The 18,501-nt window shown below is 31.5% G+C and overlaps 1 protein-coding gene across 1 annotated transcript; it reads left to right on the top strand.

Annotated features, from left to right (window-relative positions):
* Positions 1-3,074: 3,074 nt before the first annotated feature.
* On the top strand, positions 3,075-18,130 carry LOC132757467 (integrin alpha-4-like; the record flags this gene model as incomplete). Its single annotated transcript, XM_060748749.1, has 12 exons — positions 3,075-3,480; positions 4,586-4,710; positions 5,248-5,372; positions 8,078-8,302; positions 9,174-9,306; positions 9,888-9,973; positions 13,959-14,039; positions 14,698-14,868; positions 15,568-15,676; positions 16,023-16,208; positions 17,305-17,496; positions 17,982-18,130. Coding segments are annotated over exons 1-12 (1,755 nt in total), but the record flags the coding sequence as incomplete, so codon positions are not given.
* Positions 18,131-18,501: the final 371 nt, after the last annotated feature.

Genomic DNA, 18,501 nt, shown 5'->3' with positions numbered 1-18,501 from the left:
AATTGTAAACAGACGCATGTAAAGAAAATGACGTCAGGCGTTCAACGGCAACGCGAACTCTGCGCAAACAAAAATAAATACAGCTGAGAGTAATCATTTGCTGTGTTCCTTTTTGATATTGTAATACAATAAGATTAATAAACCTGAATCGAGAAATATTCCATCATAAGGAACAAAAAACAACTATATATTTTTATGTTAATTTGGAAATTTACGGAAATTCAATCCTAAATTAATACGTAGTCTACAAGAAATTCTGCAAATCTATACGTTTTGCATTACCCACACCAGAGTGATATACTGTGAGTGATATGTATTTTATTTCACCTATTAAAAACCAGAATTTGAATTTCACTTGTAATAAAAAACTATTGCAACAATTTGACAGAATTGGCGAAATATTGACAAATTAAAATATACGGTTCATAAATGAAACTTAGTCTATTATATTAACGTGAAGCAAACAGTCATGCTTGAAACGTTAGCTCAGTGGGTATTACAGATGAAGCACGTTTGATTCTGCAAGTAAATAAACATCTGTGATACATATTCTCTCGTTTTGCTTATCATTTTAGAATATCATAATGTTAAACATAACGATTAATTGAGGATTCACCATAAACGCTGTATTAAACACATTACTATCAAATCGGCCTTTGCAAATATTCATTATTCACTGTATAGCCAAATTAATGGTAGAATTTATTTTGAAAAGGGAAATTTAGAAACAGTTCTTTAATTAAACATGAAATATAATGAAACGCTGTAAATACACGTCTGCGGATTTTAGCGAACCGGCGGCCCTGAGCTATATATATACTGCACAAAGGAGTGTTGTGTGGTAAATCTTTATACAAAATAAAGATATTTCAATATATATTGTCATTTTTTGTCTGTATATGCTACGGGCACTGTAGAGGATCTGCTGATGTTTCACTAACTATTTAATCAGTATGCAACTGACATGTTAATAAAACCGAGATATATTACATTTTACTCAAAGTTTTACTATTTCATGTCAGACTATTATTTCTTTCCTCTTGTAGAAAGTGGGTAATTCTGAAGAACATCTTTATTCTCTAATCTGTATTTACAAGAATAAAAAATAATCATTTTTTGGTAATATCTGACCGTGTAATTAAAAAAATACGCATTTTAGTAAATACGGACTTCATTCAAAGTTCCCGCATATTACGAGTGTACGGATCACGGTAAATTAGTCATATACGTATTTCATGCTATATGGTCCGTACATCAAATTTCACTTATTTTTACCTGTCTATCTACAATATACGGAATTCCGTACCCTGTATTGTATCCATATATTTGCGCAGTGGTCATATTAGTGTAAAATGCCGTAAAAAGCGGGATTTTGACACAGGCCGATCGTTTTAATAACATCAAAAAAACAAACGCCCCGTGATAACGTGACTTTTATCCAAAGGGGTGGGGGAAATAAAATCACGTGTACCGAAAAAATTGAGTCGGTGACCCCCTATTTTTTTTAGGTTTTTTTTGACTAAGTATACATTTTAAAGGACGTTTAAAGAAAAAAATCAAAATTTTTTTTCATGAATTTTTTAATAAGCCGACTTTAAGCCTAAAAATGCGGCTAAACTGAACGTCAAATTTTACACAAAATTGACAATTTTCTTTCCATTACTCAAACAATTTTCGGTGTAAAACGATAAATTTTATATCAGCTTAAAGGAAAAAGTAATTTCCGTCGAATGCTTTAGAATTTAAGATATTTTGTCCGGCAATGGCGTTGAAATACCCGTAACAGTTGCCAAGGATACGCAACGACGTCATGTTAAAAAACGGGCTTTAATGGTCAACTTTGACGTCGTGTGTACAAAAATTGGCTGAAACTATTGAAATAAAATCAACAAAATCCAATCAGAAATATGGTCAAGTTTTTGCATGCCAATTTTCAAGATGCTACTCGAATGTTCGCAAAGTGTCGCGTTCTACCTTAAAACGTCTAGAGTGTCGTCGTATAATTTATATATAGAATCTTTTAGACATGGGCTAAATCGAAAAACTAAGAAATGAAAGATTATGTTTTTACTGTGGTAATGACAATGAAGACGAATTTCATTTTATCATAACATGCAAAAAGTATTCCGACCTGAAAAAAAAACCAAACAAATTCATACCAAACTATTATGTTAAAAACCCGAGCATGTACACATTTATTTATTTATTGAACTATTGAAGTATTGTTAAACTTGGGAAATTTTGTATCACAAACATTTAAACGCAGAGAATAAAATTAATCAAATTTTCAGACATAAAAACAAAAATGTTATCTTGTAGGTAATATTACTTTATTTCCTTGAAATTATTCTCCATGTATTATTAACCCAATGCAAAAATGTATTTGTATCATATATATGAGAGTTTGCTACAAAATCTGTAAACTTTAATGACTACGTGACCGTTGAATTATTGAGAAATTATAAAACTGTATAAGTTTGGAAATTGTGCGTAATTATTTAATATGAAAGATTATCTTGACACTTAACCATACTAAAACGATGATTTCTATTGGCAATTCCATTTATAGAAGCCAATCGGAATGTTTTTATTAGAAATTAATAATTGTCAACTATATTATTTCATATTTATTAATTTGTTATTCAACTGCACTGAAATTCTAATATATATACTAGTGAGTACTATATTTTCATCGGATGTTATGAAAATAAATATTTCATGAGTGTCGGTAGCCGCGAGTGAAATATGATAATTTTCATACCACAATAGATTTCTGTTTATTATTATAAACATTTTTTTCTCCTTTTCTATATCAGAAATTGAATGACGTCCCCTTTAATTTTTTGTATCGACTTAATTAAGAAGAAAGTAGTCCGCCAAGACACCAGTGAAAATACGGTAATATTTTTTCACTCCGGTGAAAAAAATAAATGTTTACAGTGAAAATACGGAAAATGAAGATACACATTTCATTTCATCAATTTATCTCAATATTTCATTCATAAATATATATAATAAAAAATGATAATATGTTGTAGAAGATGGATACTATATATTAATAAGGAAGTGATAATCAATACATCGATATCTCTATCGGTATATAGGAAGTCACTTATGACTTAATTTCTGTAGCTTCCTCATTGCCACCTTCATCACGAGTCCATGCCGCCCTAAAATATTTTTCATCTTCAACTTCCGTACATCATTGTCTCATTTTTGTAAACCAAGAAATGTGTTAGGAAGATATGAATGTATATATTATTAAGGAATACTAGAAAAATATTTATAATCTGCTGAAAGTGTCATTATGAAAATTTTAAACACTTTGTTGTTATTTTTGTGGACGTTGATGGCTTATACCGCGTATGGATTTAATATAGAAACTAAAGACGCCGTGACGCTAGAAGGGTACCCTGATTCGGACAGTCATTTTGGATACTCTGTAGGGATTGCTGATGACCAGAATTCTGCAAATCGCTGGTAAATAGATTGATCAATATATAATGTGGGGTAAATAAATGGTTATCAGGCGTAAAAAAAATATTGGGCAAAAAATAACTATCTGTCAAAACTGTCTTTTACATAGAACTCCTTATTATTATGCAGATGTTCATTTGGATTGTTAAAAGAATAATTTCTTATTCATTTGAATTGCTAACAAGAGCACTGCAAATAAATAAATTAATAAAAAAGTACCTCAAGATAGGAAGTTCTGAGGGAAAATATAGACCATTTTACGCTACGATATTTCCTTAGAAACGGAAGTAGCATTTCGCGCATGCGCATTCTGCGTAGGTCAAAGATATAACAAAAGAATACATTTTATCAGCAATAAACAAATTCATAAACAATTCGATCTTGTCTAAATGATTAATCAACCTTTCAGAATAGTTTATTTTGATTAATAATCGATACAAAGGTGAATTTTAGTAATTTACTTGAGCATTTCTGCATTTATGCATTCAGGGTTTTTTTTCAAATTTGACACACCCTGAATGATGCATTAGAACCTTTGTATACCTTCATTAGAATTAACAAATTACTGTCTATTGCATTTATGTGTACTAAAATCCATCACTTGGACAAATCTTCCTTTACGAGTACACGGTAAAGGTTAAGAAGCTTTGCTAGTGTCATTTTTAAAGCACTAAACTCTCATACTTAAAGGCTTAAATAAACATGATTTCGAGTCACAGCGATGTTGGCATGACTACGTGTAACGTGATTTGATATTTCTAACAGATACGAGTATAAGAAAATATGAGGGACTAACAATATAATGATCTAAAAGCGCTGTAAAAGTCCTCTGTAAAAGGTATCAATACAAGGCCTTTTCATCAGTAATTTCGAATGAAACAACACTGTGTTTAAGATAAAATTTTATTAACCCATGTATTACATTAGATAACACAAACTGGTAGGCAAGGTGAAAAGTGTCAAACAAATAGACACGTGGCCGTTTGTTGTTTCAACTAGTTTACAAAATCATTCAAGTACCATGACAATCTCAACTCATGCTCGAAACTTCACGTTTAATAGTAATAATTATAATAATAATTATAAAAAAAAAACACATATATTGTAGGATACTGGTTGGGGCTCCACGTAGTAATGACCCATTGTTGCAGCAGGTACCGAGGCCAGGTGTTGTGTTTGCCTGCACATTTCCTTCGCAAGGCACGTCCACCTGCACGAAACTCAACATCGACGGTATTTACTTTGATATCTCATATATTTTCTTTCCATATAAAAGAATAATCGTCTGTGACGGTAACATTTAAGACTCTTACGGCCAGATTAAACTTAGAAACAGTCCTTATTGTACCATGACTATCCTATAATTAGATCAGCACGCAACCAGATTCAATATATAATTTTTAAGGAAAATTTTGAAAATATATCTAAAGTAGAATATTGCGAAATGAACAAAAGATCGAAAACGGCATTTACAATCCACGTAAATTACCAAAGGAAGGTCAAATCATTAACACTGCGTTAGTTATGCATTAGAAATATGGTAATGGTAGTGGGAAAAAACAGTCATAAATCGCACATAACATGTAAATTATTACTTTTATCTCGATTTTTTTATTTCTCTTAAAATTTTAGATAATCATTCTCAATTTTGATTCCCTTACAATAGTTTGGCTCATCTGGTGGCATGCAATTTTAAGACATATCTAGGGAAAAACGTATTGCAATTAAATGTTGTTTTTTTTTAAACATTTATGTCTTTTCTAAAATAAGAGAACATGAATGCAGAAAGTTACACTTTGGAAGGCAAAAGTTACAATTATAATCCCGGAAGGGACCACTCGTGGCTTGGAGGGTCAATCGATGTCCTGACTTCCGGTTCGGCTGATGTGTTTGCTGTAAGTAAAGTATAAGACTTTATCTGATTATTCGTATCTACAAAAGTAAATCAGTGTTAAATTGATATTTTGAAAGAATAAGGAAATACTGGACCAGACGACATGTGAAACTAAAGCTCACTAGCGATTTAATCCTATCAAAAGATGTAATGTATTTCTAGTCTAGTTAATATAGATTCTTAAATTCAAGGGAAAAAATTGAAAGAAGAGGAAAGCGGTTTTTTTTTTTTTTTTTGCTTTTTTTTTTTTTTTTTTTTTTTTTTACAAACTGGTACCACTTTGTGCTATGAGTGGGTCATGTATCTGTCTGTATATCTTAAATCTGATATTGAAATATTTGCCTGTTAGTAAGATACTTATCATGTAACCATAAATAAAACACATGTATATTGGCGATAAAATTATATGTTTACCTTACGTTTCCTTCATGATAAAAGACATATATTGCATTTACATAAGGGGGCAGGGGACCTAAAAATGAAAATTTTTGTATTTCAGTGTGACCAGAAACACAATTCCAAATATTTCAAAATCTGTTTCACAGGCAGATAACCAGTTGCACAGCATTATTCAATGATATATAACATACATTGAAGAAAATAATACTTTGCATGCATTTCTCCTTCAAAAAATGACTGACAGCAATTTATATTTACCCCCACCCAGCCAAAATCACACCTAAAATATACCAATATAGGCAATCTTCATGAAGGTGCAGCATACTCCAGAATCCGCCCGATTCCTTTAAAAATATCAGTAACACACAGTGCAAGCTATGGCATTTTCAGAAATGACAAATAAAGTGTTTGTCATACGTTTAGATTTTTCACAAAATTTATCTGAAGTTTCTTACTTGTTTGGCGCCAACTGTCAAAGCTTGATTTTTAACTTTTCCCTCTCCATTCGGAGAGTAAGAAATACATACAAAGCTATCAAAATGCTTAGTTTCGGGTAAAAAACCCAAAAATATATCTCATTTCCTACACACAAACAAGAAAGAATTACAATGACAGAGAAATATCAGAAGTTATCAGTACCTTCAAAACACCATGTCTGAGTTATTAAAAAATTTGACCGGGGCCATCATTCGAAATATGTCCCCTGCCCCCTTAAGATTTTTTATATGATTCCGCATTAAAGCGTTTCCTTTTATTTTCTTAAAATATGGAGTATTTCGCATTAAACGTTAACTTCGAAAAGTGAATACTGCGGTCACTTTTGTATTTAATCAAATATTTAAAAAAAAGACCCTATTTCAGGGGAAGTAACTAGTACAATGACCATGCCTGTTATATGATTTACTTAATATCAAGTGCCAGGAAACCTGTGAGATGGTTATTTTGTGTATTCCCACCTTCATTTAAATACCATAAAGTATTTTCAGAGTAATTAAAGTCTTTTGGAAGGAGATAATAGCAAAGAAAAAACAATATTATAGCCATATTTAATGTCCCAAAATGAATTTCACAGGAAACCAGACCCCATTTATTCTGGCATACACCTAAAAATGCATTAAAGATACCACTGTTGACTTATATGACATTATGTACATTTGATACAATTAAAAGTGCTCAATTATGCATTACTATGTCAATTTGCACAATATAAAACTGTTAAATCTGGATAAATGTGCACATTTTGTGAAGTACAGTGTTTGCCAAAATTCTAAATTTTTTATAACCTCCCTTGACTTGACAGTCTACTTACTCTACATAACTTGATAAATCCTACAGTCACTTCAAAATTTTGACTAACAAATGTAGAAGGAATGTTTATGGGCACATTTGGGTCAATTCCAACACATTTTATAAATTTCAAAATGTCCTTAAGGGGGCAGGGGACCTAAAAATAAAATTTTTGTATTTCAGTGTGACCAGAAACACAATTCCAAATATTTCAAAATCTGTTTCACAGGCAGATAACCAGTTGCACAGCATTATTCAATGATATATGACATACATTGAAGAAAAATAATACTTTGCATGCATTGCTCCTTCAAAAATGACTGACAGCAATTTATATTTACCCCACCTAGCCAAAATCACACCTAAAATATACCAATATGGGCAATCTTCATGAAGGTGCAGCATACTCCAGAATCCGCCCGATTCCTTTAAAAATATCAGTAACACGCAGTGCAAGCTATGGCATTTTCAGAAATGACAAATAAAGTGTCTGTCATACGTTTAGATTTTTCACAAAATTTATCTGAAGTTTCTTACTTGTTTGGCGCCAACTGTCAAAGCTTGATTTTTAACTTTTTCACCTCCATTCGGAGAGTCAGAAATACATACAAAGCTACCAAAATGCTTAGTTTCGGGTAAAAACCCAAAAATATATCTCATTTCCTACACACAAACAAGAAAGAATTACAATGACAGAGAAATATCAGAAGTTATCAGTACCTTCAAAACACCATGTCTGAGTTATTAAAAAATTTGACCGGGGCCATCATTCGAATATGTCCCCTGCCCCCTAATATTTTTGTCCAATAACATTAGAATAAATGATTGTCACGCGATCATTTTCCACGTCTTTATCGGTGATATTACTGTACTTACTGGTTCCCACTCTCTTGTTCTTCGCATAAAGGGGTAACGTTATATATCTAAGTCATGAAGTCCTGTATCACTATACTTAAATTACTGGTTCCCCTCTCATCGTTCTTTAGATGACGTCAAAGTATAATAATGACTGTATTTCAGACATGCGCACACAAATGGACGAATGAGATAGATCTCGACTCAAGAGATATTCTGTATATGACCGGGTTTTGTTATGAAGTTCCTTTAGATTTAAACATGGCTAATGTGAGAAAGGTTCCCGTCACAACACCAGAAGGTAGAATATATAAAAGAATCACAAACACCAACAATTACAGATGGCATTTCGGATTGGCCGGACTTGGAATATCTGTCCACTACGCACGGGTAAGATAAGAAAACATACAGTGCAGTCTTTTCTTAGCAACCCTTTGTATAACTAAGACCTATTTGCAATAACTTTATCAAATCTTTCTAAAGAAAAGACTTCTTCAGAAATAAGTTTAACATTTATAGAACATCACCTTCAAGCAACAACTAAAATTGTTGCCTTATAAAGAGTGTGTTGCTCTGCAATGATTTTACTGTATCCCACAATAAGGAAAGAAAAGATATAAATATATAAATACACACATGGAGTTAAAAAAACATAGACGCGGTTTTACTCGTATATGGGAAACACTGAAATACGCCCCATGCCATGTGTTTAATCACACATGTCTTATTTAAGTAACACAACTTTCTAAGTAGTCAAATAAAGTGGTACTAATATAAGATTATCAAAGTGGTAATATTTGAAGTGGTAAAAATCTTAGTGGTAATAATCTAAGTGGTTATAATCTAAGTGGTTATAATCTAAGTGGTTATAATCTGACGATAAAAAAGTATGTCGTAAGCTAATCATCCGCCGGTAAGAGAATAACTTATCTGAGAATTTTAAAAGGTATATGTATACGAAGTTTTTCGTAAGACTTTTAGCGGCGAGAAGAGAAATATTACCCTCTAAAAGAAATGATAAATGCATATGATACAAATCTTATACTCACCTAGTAAGTACTTAACAAAATCTAAAAACATAAACATTCCCAGAGTCAGTATTAAACAACATTAAACATCATAAACTACTCATATTTTGCATGAAAAATCCTGCATCAAAATAAGTGCAAAGAAAGAATAATTGAGAAAAGTAATTGTTTCTGACAAATCAAAACAAAAAATATACACATTTTCTCCCACAATTATATAAATCTTCTCACAGAATGGAAAGAACCTGCTCATGGGCGCTACAGGATTTTTGGACTGGACTGGAGGATTTGTTGATTTGGGAAACGGAGATACAAAATACATGGATAATAAAATAACGAGCACAGATATAACCCGACCATATCTAGGTAAGTCACACTATATCATATTTTATCAAAATCATTCACATCTTACACTAGCTGTCGGTAAACATCACAATATCTGACCTATTAGTTACTGTTTCAGAGATGAATGCCTCAACGTTCATGCTAATTTTCATGACAATCTGAAAGTAAAAATATTGTGAACTGTTCAAAGAAATTAATTTAAAAAACGATTTTTTATTTTTAGTAAAAGTGACATTGACATTGACCCTAGGAGAGGCCAAAAGCAATCCTAATGGATGGTCATTACATAAGCTTGCTTTGCACAAGGTTTCTTATTCCAAATAAGAGGACCCAAAAGCAATCCCAAGCGATGTTGAACATATGCTTGCTATATATCCAGTTTCATTAAGATATTTAAGTTATTGACGGTAAACCATCTTGTTTGACGCCCGCTCGCATTATCCAAGTCTTATAACCAGTTTTTGAAAACCTTGTTAAAAAACTAATAAAAAGTAAACAATTTTCACAGCTACAATCGGTCCACTCTGCTCTGTCCTTTAATTTTTTAAATGGTGTATTCTGTTCTTATAAGCGTCTCATTATTATTTGATCTGTTTTGTTAGGTTATGCATCAACTAGTGGAAAGTATTTCTCAGACGGAAAGACATATTTTGTATTTGGCGCGCCCAGGGATGATATGAAAGGAGCGGTAAGTCAATCATGACGTCATACATTTGGTACAATTTATCTAATTTGCATGAAAGCAATATAAATGTCTTAAATAACTTATTGTCAACGAATTCTTTATAATAATTCGATTTTAAGCTACAACTTCTACCAAATTATAGAAATAATGATGAGATTATTTTTACTTTTAAAAGCAAGCTTTGTTAATGTATGCTTATTGAACACTAATGATTTGGAATCTGGCGTCAGGAATGTTAACGGTTAAATATTCTGTAATCATCAAACATATCATTGAATTTTGTCACGCTTATTATCAGTCATAATGAAGGAGCTACTGTTTTTAAAAAATACACAATTAACAAAAAATTGACACTAAAGCATATTTAATATATTGGCAAACATGTCAAAAATCTAAATTATCATTTATACAAGATAAAGATCTGACAAAGATTTCGAGCATGCAATGTCTCTACAAAGCCTAATGTCCATAGCCAGTATATCACTCCAGTGTATGCTTGTAGCATCTTGAACAACGCTAAGAATCAATCACATTTGTCGTGAAATTTCTATTAACGCTATTGGACGCTGCTTGCGGAATGCTTCTTACAGGAAGGAGCACACCCTTTATTAACTTCAAGCCAAATTGTGTCGTGTGTTGCTTCCTACCTGTGATTAAAGTTGAACTTTAAAACTATGGTGTGTGGATGCGGCAGATATTGATGAATCTATAGATTATTTGACTTGTACAATAGTTGTTAAAATTTCAATCCTTTTGGACAATTTCTTTGAACACATCTTACCATTTTCATGTTTTTTTTTAATGTTGAACAACTCTGCTTAAACCAGTGTTTTTGGGGCATGGGGACCAATATCGTCCGTGAAAAAGGCTGAATCAACTGACCCCGCAACATTTTCAATTTTGCCGTTTTCTGTGTTTTTTTTTAGATATTCGTCCGTTATTCTTTATTTTATAACCAGAATCTATAACAATTCTTGATTTTCCATCATCCTTTTGCTACTCCATTCCTGTGTGTTTTCTACTGCTGCAGACCAAGGAATTCATTGAAAGTATACACCGATCTCTTCCTTTTAATGTCTCTATATTTATTCTGTTTGATGTGTTAAGAACATTGTATAAACAATGGCATTATCAGTAGAAATGCCAGTCAAATATCATTATTATAGTCTTATTACCTGCTAAAAATTGCCTGTTCCCTACACTAGTGTTCGTTTTCTCTAGATCAAGCATAATTTGTAAATATATTCAAACAAAATATCTCGGTCCATATGAACTGCTGTCTAAATCATTTCTTTGTACTGGATACATGATCTTGTTGGATGTTGTTTCTACTTTTGAAATGTTGCGAGACTTTTCAATGTTTAACTTGCAGGACATACGCCGCTTTTCGTGGAATGACACGAAAGTGTCACAGTAAAGGTTCCATAATAACCGCCGAATGCCGTCTGAATTTACTACTTCTGTTTATTAAAGTCTCAATCAAACCGAGTCTGTAACATTTTTAATTTTATCGCTATTTAATGTTTCAATATTTGGCCATTGCGGTATATTACAGGCACATTATTTGTTTGTTTAAAAGATCATCTTTCCTTTGATTTTGAAAACTTTGAAGCATATCTTGATGTTCTCTTGTTTTAACAAGAAATACAAGATGGATCATGTCAATGAAATGATTTACATAAATTTCTTAGGATGATAAGCGTCTTATTTTATATTTCGAATAAAGACCAAAATAGTTTGTTGATTGGCTCGAAGTGTATTTTAAATTGATAAACATTTATCCTTCTGGTAATGTAGTATGAATCTTTCTGAATTTTTTAGGAATTGTATACTAGCATCTTGTTTGGAGCTGAACAAAATGATCATTCATTTTGTAATAGTGCTTTTAAACGTCTTTTTTGTAATGATTGAATGACCCCTTCAACAGCATTTTTTGTTTGTAGAGTATTATTGAGTATACGCACCCTTCTCCATCCATGAACCAAAAGTTAAATTATTTGTGCACCGAATGAGAAAAACAATGAATGGAAGTAAATAAAATTGAATTTAGATAGAGGCAGAGGATATGATCTCCGCAAATCTAATACAAAAGATAAAATGTGTAAAGCAGGCAATGTCCTTAGGGTGATAAAACTAAATATACGCAGGAAAACTGGAACCATCCAACAACTAAAATTGAAATGATAGAACTATTATACTACCAACACAACATAAATGTCGTGCTGAACGATCTGAAGGGCAGGGGTTGGAAAATTAATATTCGGGATTGAAAACTATGTTCATCACGGTGAAACGTTGTACAGCCGCTACTGTATACGTTGAAGTAAAAATAAAGTAGAAATGTTTCGTCACGTCACGGATGCCCCCTATGCAGCCAAAATTCCAGACGTTATAATATTTAGTTCCAAATTTGTTTGCACAAACTTTTGTTTTTCATTTTAAGTTTAAAGCCCTTTAAAAACTATTCTATGTTAACACAAACAATTTTTAAACAAATTTGTCCAACATTCAAGAGAGATAGCTTTGTCCAAAATCATTGAACCACAACCAAATTCAAACTTAAACTGCTTATTCTATATGTCGAATTTGAGTTGAATGTGTACAACCATTGGGGAGATAATGAACGGAAACTAAAAATATCTGATCTTTTTTCAAAGTTAAAGAGGGATAACCATGTCAGCTATCATCAAACCATGACCAAATTCAAACTTGACCAGTGTAATCTTATGACATATCCATATGTTTATTTTAGTTGAATATGTACAACTGTTGGGGAAATAATAAACGGAAACTGAAAATTTCTTTTTTGTCAAAGTTAAACGGGCATAACCCTGCCAAAAAAACATCAAACTATGACCAAATACAAACTTGAATTGCGCATTCCTTTGACATATCCATATGCAAAATTTGAGTTGAATGTGTAATATTACCGCTTGGGAGATAATGAACGGAAACTGAAACTTTCATAAAGGGGCATAACTCTGTCATAAATCATCGGAGCATGACCAAATTCGAACTTGACTTGTATGTTCTTATTATATATTCATATGTCAAATTTGAGTTGAACGTGTGCAACCGTTTCTAAGATAATGAACGGAAACTGCTGATGACGGAATGACGGAAGGACGGAATGACGGATCAGGGTAACACTATATTACCCAGCCATTTAATGGCGGAGGCATAAAAGCTAAACTGGACAATTGATGCCCAACATGAAAAGTCTAAAACAGTTGTAGGATTAGTATCCTATGTCGTTGTATGTTCGTCTTGATGTGGATAATAACACTCACGTGACTCCATCTAATTTCTCCTCAAACTGTGTAATTCTTCCTTTATTCATATTTGTGGAGCACAACACACGCAATACGGGACATTTATAATAACTCAAGTTCACCATAATATGTGTAGTGTATTCATTCATAATTTGCACTGATTTGCATGCTAGACATTAAATACCTTATCCAGACAACTTAGATCCCAGAGTGATTGCTTAGCACTTGTTGTACCGCGTAGTAGGATTGTGACTTATGGTGATCGTGCTTTTATGACGGCAGCCCCTAAACTCTGGAATGCCCTACCTAGAACACTTAAAAGCTGTGAAACTCTAACAGTGTTTAAGAGAGCACTTAAAACTCACTTATTTAAGAGATTTTATTATGACTGATTATGTCTAAGGTTCTTACCTGAATATTATTATAAATGTGGGTCTTTTTAACTTTTTAAACTACCTTTGATTTGATTGTGTGACTTGATCGATATTGATGTTTTAATCTGTTTCTTTTGTTGTTCTTTTTCTTTTAAAAATTGTATCATTTATTTGGTTATACTGTACAGTACTTTTGAACGTGTCAATGTGCATGAAAAAAGTGCTTTAGAAGTTAGGTATATAATAATAATAATAATAATAATAATAATAATAATGTTATTGATCGTGCTTTGTATTTGCCTAAATGAACTGTGTAATAATAAAACTTACACCATATTGTAGATAACATTTTTTAGCGCAAACGAGGACAAGCACGTTTATCAGAACGCTTTAATGAACTTAAAAGGAATGGAATCTGGCAAGGTAAACCGTATCTTATTATTTTGAAACTTTGAAATAATGAAAATAATTGACTAGCTATTTTGTTTCAGTTCTTTAGAATACCAAAGAATATATCGTTTGTCTTGCAATTATTTTAGAGCATTTTTTATTTTGTGGTTGTTGATTTTTTTTCTTTTTTGCGACTTACAGACATGAATGAGAAATTATGCATAATTCATAAAAATGAAAATCAGTGATTTAATAAAAAACAAAAGATATAAAATAATCATAGAAATATTTGTATTTTTATTGTGAAACAATTTTCAGTAAGCTGCAATTTTCCATTTCACGATATTTATTACTTTCTTTTAAGATAATCAGCTTATCTTATATACAAATCCGAGATGTACATTTTTTGCTAGTATATTTGCTTATTCGTGAATTGTATTTACTTTTTCGTAAAATATTCTGAATTTTATTTAGCAAGAATTATCAGGCCAGTATGCAGTATATATTCCAAGTTATGGTCAAAACAACAAAATTAATTTTTGATAAATTCTTGACCGGAAACAGAAGATATCAAATGAAAATCCATTCAAAATACATTTCTTATTCATCGTAATAAACGTTCATCACATTTACACAATGTTCAAACGATTTACTATTAATTACATACATTCTGTATGTAATGTTTTCACAGGATTTACCATTAAATACATATTTTGGAGCCACATTGTGTACAATGGATGTTAACAATGACAACAAAGATGACCTGCTTGTCGGTGCGCCTATGTATAGTACCTTAACAAACGACATCTTCACTGAGGGGATAGAAATAGGCATGGTATTTGTCTACCTTGGGTCCACTACGGTGAATATTGTTTTTTATTTGTCAAAGTAATTTTGGAGAAAAATCCTATTGTTTATATAGACATAAAAAGTAAAAAGGTTATTATATCTCAATGGTGATAAATACTTAGATATAGGACGCAAAGCAAAAGCCTTGTCGTTAAATGGTTTGCCTTAAAAAGCACAAATCACAAGTTCAAAATTTAGTAACTTCTTGTTATGCATTTTGTTTTTGTACAGAGATGTATTGTTTGAAATATATTGGATCTACTACGGCGAATTTTTTTTATTATATTTATCGAATTAATTTTGAAAAATCAAATGTTTGTGTATATATATATATATATATATATATATATATATATATATATATATATATATATATATATATATATATATATATAATATATATATATATATATATATATATATATATATATATATATATATATAAAACGTCAAAGAGTCATGGAATTATTTGTCTCAATCATGACAAGACAAAAGCAACAAATCGTTGTAGCAAAGCAAAGGCCTTGTCATTTGACTGTGAGTGTTTGCCTCTATTAGCCAGAAGTTCACAATTTAGTTACTTCTTGTTTTGCACTTCGTTTTGTAAAAAGGAGCATAACTTTAAATATCTAGGCTGAATAATAAAACAACATGAAAGTTTGGCTTCAGGTATACTAGCAAATGTAATCAGTTTCTTAGAATTTACTTTCAGACAATGATTTTCAAACCAAACCATCAGATCTTAAAGGGAGAACAGCCATACGGAAGATTTGGAAGTGCTATAGCAAATCTTGGCGACATTAATTCTGATTCTTTCTCGGGTCCGTTTAAAATTCATTTGTTATCATAGTCCTAGTGAATCATATTGAAATGGCATTAATAACATCTATATTGAGTGATATAAAAAGAGTGATTTTACATTTAGATTTTTGTACAAAACACTTTGATATGAAGCAGTTTAACTATACTTTGTATCTTACTGTTGAAAGCTCTATTTCATATCAATAAGTAAGATAAATGAGTTTACTTTTAATATGTACAAGTATATCGACGGAAGTTATAGAAAAATGGGTCTACGTCATTTCGAAACATCTGAGTTAGTGTCGCAATCTTATGCTGTAAATGTTGTACCTATGTAACAGCTAAATTATTTTTGTTATAATACAGATATCGCAATAGGAGCCCCTTATGAGCAAGATTCCAGAGGCGCAGTATATATCTATAATGGATATAAAGAAGGTGTTTGGCCAGAATATTCCCAGAAGATTATGTCTGCTGATATCGACACTGGGTTAAGGGGATTTGGGATATCAATTTCATCAAATCACGATGTTAATTCGGATGATGTCAATGGTAAGTTGAAGCATATTATTGAAATATTGTATATAATATATTGGTTGTGCTTTCTGTAATTAAATTATTCTAGAAACGTTGCTAATTGTTGAAACAAATAAACTGAAATAAATAAACTGAATTGTATTGTTTTGTATTTTCTGTATTTTATTGTGTTGTATTGTAATGTATTATATTGTATGATAGAAGCACATACAAATAAGACAAGGAATTTTAAATATTTTCAAGACTTTAGATTTTAAAGTCTTAAATGCAACCATTATATAAAATGTTTGATAATTAAAATATATATTATCATAACATACATTTTTATAATAATCATTTCGATATATCTGACTTGTTTTATGTATCAAATGTATTGATGATTAAAAATGTCAAGTCACTTAACAATTTGTTTAGGTCTAAGAACAAAGTTTCCTTTGTAATTAGTGAACGAATGATTTATTCAAAGTCCTGTTTCCAAATATTGATATGCTGCCTGTGTGATTTCTTTCTTATTTATATAATGTTGAGCATAATAAAATTTATTGATAAAAATAGATTTAACCCCAAAATATGATACATGTATTCTTAAGAAATGAACAACAACAACAAAAAACATGAAAAAGAACACAAAACCACCAACAATAACACGCATTACCATACGTTAAAATATAATGCTCTCCGGCGAACGCAATCTCTGTAAGGCAAATCAAAAAATAGATACAAAGGGAATTTCAAAAGAGCAAACACATTGCTTGATAACATGGTTTGCTCAATAAGAAGAAAATCCGAAAGACAATTTGGAAGAACAAAACTAAAGAATATATGTCAACAACACACAACAAAAAAGTAACTACAAAAGACAATCAGACTGAAAACATATATTCAAATGCAAAAAGACAATCGTACATAAACTGATGCGGCTTTTTATATCTTAGATATGACCTAAAGGACATAAACAGTGCCTATTAACTTAGTCTGAAACCATACATGGTATGCTCAATTAAAAGAAAAAACAAACAATTAGTTTAAAAAACAAAACTAAACAATACACACCAAAACATAATTTATATTAAAACGCTTAAAGACAATCATAAATCATTTGATATCTCAGATATGGTAGTTGGGTCTTATCTTTCTGCAAAAGCTGTCGTGTTGTTTGGACAACCAGTGATCAATGTAAGCAGTGTGCTGAATGTTGTAGACGATAACAATATAGCAACGGACTTCATAGAACTAGCTGTGGACAAAATAAGTTCTGCAAGTGCATGTTTCAGCTATATTGATCGTCGTTGTAGTTCCATAAGTAAGTTTGGAGTATTTGCATCTATATCTTTTTTTTGTTTTTGATTTTAGAATACACATAATTATATAAACGTGATATCAACCTCGGTGCAGTTACAAAACCTTTGTCTAACTGGAATAGTAACTTTTTATTTTTCCCTTGCTTTAAGCGTAACATAAAATCTTACCTCAAACTTCCTTTTATTGTGTACCAATCATTTACATAGCTTTCTTGGTGCCGTATTTCGACAAGGCACTGCGTGATTAGATTAGAATTAAAGTTCATTTACCAGTATCTTGATTCTGTCTCTCTGCCGGCCGGCGGCGAGACATGGAAAAAGACTGTTATAAGTCAGCTGCTGCAAGACATAGATAAAAGTGATACTCTAAATGTTGCCAAAGTTACCAAAAATGAAAGCACTAATTGTCCGCAATTATGGAAGGTCTTCTCAAGATTTGTTCTTTGATAATAAAAGTGAATGTATTGATTTACTTTTATGTTTTAAGCTTTGAATTTGACCATCAGTTTAGACGTAGGATACCCCGCTCAACCAAGATTAAAGTTTGCAACAAACAAGGAGGCATCGATCTCCAGCGTGCTGAGACTGTTAAGTGGTGAAATCAAATGCACGCCACTTGCGGAAATGCAAGCAAAGGTTTCTTGTTTTATTATTATTATTATTTCGTCTTAAAAGTTTTTTCTCAGCTTTAAACATCTTTATCATGAATAAAAATAATTGTTCCTCAAATTTTCTTAGAAACGTTAGAATTAGGAAGACAGCATTCTACGCCAAGCAAGGTGCCCGCTTATTTCTGAAATTGATGCTTATATAAAATACCGGTAGCACCGCAGGCTGTCTTCAACTACCTTGTAATTTCGTCATATGATCTAGACTTTAAAAAATAAAAAGTTCAAACTTGAAGATATTCTTTGAAAAGGTAATTGAATTAAAATGATTAGAACAAGTAATGGAATCCCAATGAGGGATGTAAATGTTTTACTGCAGCTTAACTAACATTTTACTAA

Source organism: Ruditapes philippinarum, unplaced genomic scaffold, assembly GCF_026571515.1.
Source record: "Ruditapes philippinarum isolate M1 unplaced genomic scaffold, ASM2657151v2 ctg11827_1_1_1_1, whole genome shotgun sequence".
Classification (NCBI taxonomy): Eukaryota; Metazoa; Mollusca; class Bivalvia; order Venerida; family Veneridae; genus Ruditapes; species Ruditapes philippinarum.
The sequence above is the reverse complement of the archived record's forward strand: the minus strand, read 5'-3'. Positions and strand labels throughout refer to the sequence as shown.